Here is a 3,647-nt window from a genome sequence, read left to right as displayed (position 1 = left end):
TGTACATTTTGTCTCTTTCTTGCGAGAGAGACAGAAAAGTGTTCCTGGCATTCAGCCTGTCATTTCATTCCAAGCCAACCCTTCCCAAATAAGTGGTCTATCCCCAAACTTTTAGCGCTGCTTGCATGTCTCGGAATTAACCTGGGAAGGAATCACGGGGCTTAGAGACACTGCCCCTTGTCTGAGCTGGAAGGATGGTTGATGTTTTAGGCTTCTTCTGGTTTGGGGATCTGAGGGAGGACCAGCTTGTGGAAACCACTGGCGAAATCGGATCAACGTTTAAACGCAGCGAGGGTGCAGAAGAATAAAGAGCTAAAAGACGCAAACAAAGCCAGACTTGACCGTAGAGCCCGGTGGCTGGAAGTCTCTGCAAAGGGGCTCTTAGGAACTTCGCAGAGTTTGAGGAGTGTGGAACTGGGGCGAGAGGTGCAGAGAAGGGGGGTGGGTGGGTTGGGGGGGCGCTTGAAAGACAAGCGGGGGGTTGGTGGGGACAAGATGGCTAGGCAGGGACAGGAGCTGGCCCGCTGGCTTTTGAGGGAGGGGGCGCCCCAACCAGGCTGCTGTCGGGTGGGTTCCTTGCGCCCCGCTGCGCTCTATGTTAGGTGGTACATGCTGTATCCCACGTGAGCCGTGTAGAGTCCCACGGGAGCCACGGGCAGCCCTGCCCGCTGGAAAGGGCTGGAGGCTCCGTACAGGGAGGCGCCCGCCACCGCCGGGCCGCCCAGAGGGAAGGAGATGCCGAAAGCGGCCGGAGGCAGCATGGGCTTGGCTGCCATCTTCAGCTTCTCCAGCTCGGCCTCCTGTAGTCTCTTGGCCTTGGCGCGCCGGTTCTGGAACCAGATCTTCACCTGGGTCTCGGTGAGGCTCAGCGAACTGGAGAACTCCGCTCGCTCGGCGATGGACAGATACTGCTTCTGCCGAAACTTCCTCTCCAGGGCCAGCAGCTGCGCCGTGGTGAACGGGGTCCGAGGCTTCCTGTTGGTCTTGTGCTTGCGCAGGGTGCAGGCCGGGGGGCTCAGCCGCCCTGGGGGAAGGGAGAAGGGGCAACAAGGATAAAAAACAAAAACAAAAAAAGAGGCCAACTGGTTATCAGCACATCGCACCTGGCAGAGAGGTGGGGAGAGGGGTTGAGTCTGGAGGCTAAAATTCAGATCCTAACCCCTGCCCAAATGCAGGGGCTGGGGGCTTTGGAGCGGGCTCATCTCCAATGTCTACAGCACTTTTGAAATGATCGCCCTCCTTCTGCGGAGCAGTGCGGTGTCTTTTTCAAAGACTGTGTTACAAAGGGTTCAAAACTCTCCCCCCAAATGGTCACAGCCCCAGTGATGCTTACTAGCGCCCATTGAGGGCTCATAGCTAGATCATTCATCTCGCTTCATATAGAGCAGCCTACAAAATGCTTTGCACTGGGACAGGTAGTCGTATATCCTCAGTGTCCGCTTATTTTTTAAATGTACAAGACACCAAAGGGATGCCGGTGTTAGCCTAGGACAGAGGGGGAAGAGCCCCAAGAAAGTGTCTGGGTTGTCTTTTTTTATTAGACTAAACTACAAAATAAAACAGGCAGGCCTTCTCAGGCTCACACCCTCTTCATTAGGCCCCTGGGAAAGAGATTAAGCATGTAATTACTTATGAACTCTGAATTAACTCTCTGTCGCTCTATTGCCCTTCATATCCTTCTGCTTCCTATCGCCTAATTTAAAATGTAAAAGAGACTCTTCCAAACCGTGGCCTATTTTATTTTGAGTTAAAAATACTTCCGCTGATTTTGTAATATAAATAAGTGAAAGCCACAAAAATATGCACACAACTCATTTTTGGAGACTGTCCACTCTCAAGGACCTTTGAAGGAGTTTCACCGTGCTGAACTCTACATGGCAACATGGGCATAAATCAAATCCTGCTCGTTTTATTTAGTAAGGCGAGCAGAATTGGGCCCACAAAGAACCAGAGATAGAATCCTCCTGCACTGAGTTTACAGAATTTCTGGAACTCGGCACAATAATTAGACATGATTTTTTTCATATAAATAGAGCTCATCCAGTTTGATATTTTTTAGAAATTTACTTATATCAAGAATAAAGTGGAAAAAAATCTAAAATTGCAGATTTATGTACTTTCAAAATAAAATACTTGCGATTACAGAGCCTGCACTCATGACGCCTGTAACGAGTCCCAAGACTGAAGCATCAGGATGTAAAAACCTGATCTGTATGTGTATCGCTACAAAATAATACAAACCACTTCCAACAAGATCACCACTGAGATGAAGCCATGATTGGAGAATGTGTATGGTTCGTTCAAATGAAAACTTGAACTGACAGACGCAAACAAGTTTTTTCCCACAAAACAACGTTTGGTAGGAGACATTTCAATTCCTCCTTTCCATTTGAAACTCTGAAGCCATCTTCTGCCATTAGAAACATTTAAAATAATGTATTTTAAAAGATACCATATTAAACGTGCTGGGGAAAGAAATTGCACTGGAACTTCGGTATAACTAACTTCGCTTAAGCGGAACTCCAATTCTAGTGATCTACAAGGATTGTCCCAAACCGATTCAACGCAATGCGATGTGCAAATAGCTTTTGGTGAGCTTTTGCTTTATGGGGAAATGGGGGGACGAAGGGAAATAGTGGCTTCTCTGTAATGAAATTTAAAACGAGAGAGTCCCAAACATCAGTCCTGTGGAATTTCCCTATGATCAGGACTCAGGAGTTTGCGTTCTAGTACATACAACATACCCGGCACATTGCTGTATTTACACATTCAATTTAGCCACACAAATCGGATCTCCTACTTACTAGGGGGAGGTGGGGAGAACCTGGGGTTCTGCATCCAGGCCGTCCTCTCTTGCTTCTCGGGGCTTTCCGATTTGACAAGTGCATCTTCGGGCAATTTTACTAGTCCCCCGACAGAAAAATGGCTGTTGATCGGTAGCGGGGAAGCCGGCGTCTCTGCTGCCACCGATAAGGATCCCACCCTGGGACTGAGGGTCTGATGAGTGGAAGTCCCAGCAGCCAGGGGCACTGCCCCTTCGGGGCTGGTGGCGATGCTCTCTCTGGCCCCCGGCTTCCTGTGATCAGCCATGAGCGCCTCCACGCTAAAAGGCAGGAGGGATGGGGGGGACATTTTGGGCTTGTCACTCTCCTCCTCTCCTCCCATCGCCGCCACGCTCGCCTGGATGCAGCTGCTGGGCTTGCTGAAAGCAGACGCAGGAGACTCCTCGATTTTGACCCCGAGATGTACAGTAGTCATATCAACACCGGGGGCCATGCAGAGGCAGTCCTCCTTCCCGACCTGAGCGCTAAGCCGCGGCAGCCGCCGTTCATGGGGGTTGTGACCAGCCAGGGCAGCAGCAACTCCTTCGCGTCGCTCTCGGGGCGTTGGGCACTTTTCAGCCCCAGCTCCCAGCAGGACTTGTTAATAAGGCCAAGCGAACTCCAGAGCTGTCCAATCAGCGCGCAGAGGGGAGGGACGGCGGCTTCCCATTGGACGCGGAGCGGGACTTCGCTGCTATCAACAGGCCGCTGCCTTCTTGCTCCCGCTGAACCGCGAGGATGTTAGTGGGAAACTTTCCTCTGGAGTAAATTCTGTGCCCGTCTCTTGTCTTTTGCAAGAATGGCTCCTATTCAAGCCTCTTGCGT

General features: G+C 50.8%; 1 protein-coding gene across 1 annotated transcript; it reads right to left on the bottom strand.

The window, feature by feature from the left end:
* Nucleotides 1–508: 508 nt before the first annotated feature.
* Nucleotides 509–3,383, bottom strand: MSX1 (msh homeobox 1). Its single transcript, XM_034771919.1, has 2 exons — nucleotides 2,805–3,383; nucleotides 509–1,024 (listed from the first exon to the last, which is right to left on the bottom strand). The coding sequence occupies exons 1-2, from the start codon at nucleotides 3,274–3,276 to the stop codon at nucleotides 594–596; spliced, it is 903 nt and encodes a 300-aa protein (XP_034627810.1). The 5' UTR covers nucleotides 3,277–3,383; the 3' UTR covers nucleotides 509–593.
* Nucleotides 3,384–3,647: the final 264 nt, after the last annotated feature.

This window comes from Trachemys scripta, chromosome 5 (genome assembly GCF_013100865.1).
Source record: "Trachemys scripta elegans isolate TJP31775 chromosome 5, CAS_Tse_1.0, whole genome shotgun sequence".
Taxonomy (NCBI): domain Eukaryota; kingdom Metazoa; phylum Chordata; order Testudines; family Emydidae; genus Trachemys; species Trachemys scripta.
This window is presented reverse-complemented; position numbering and strand designations above follow the sequence as displayed.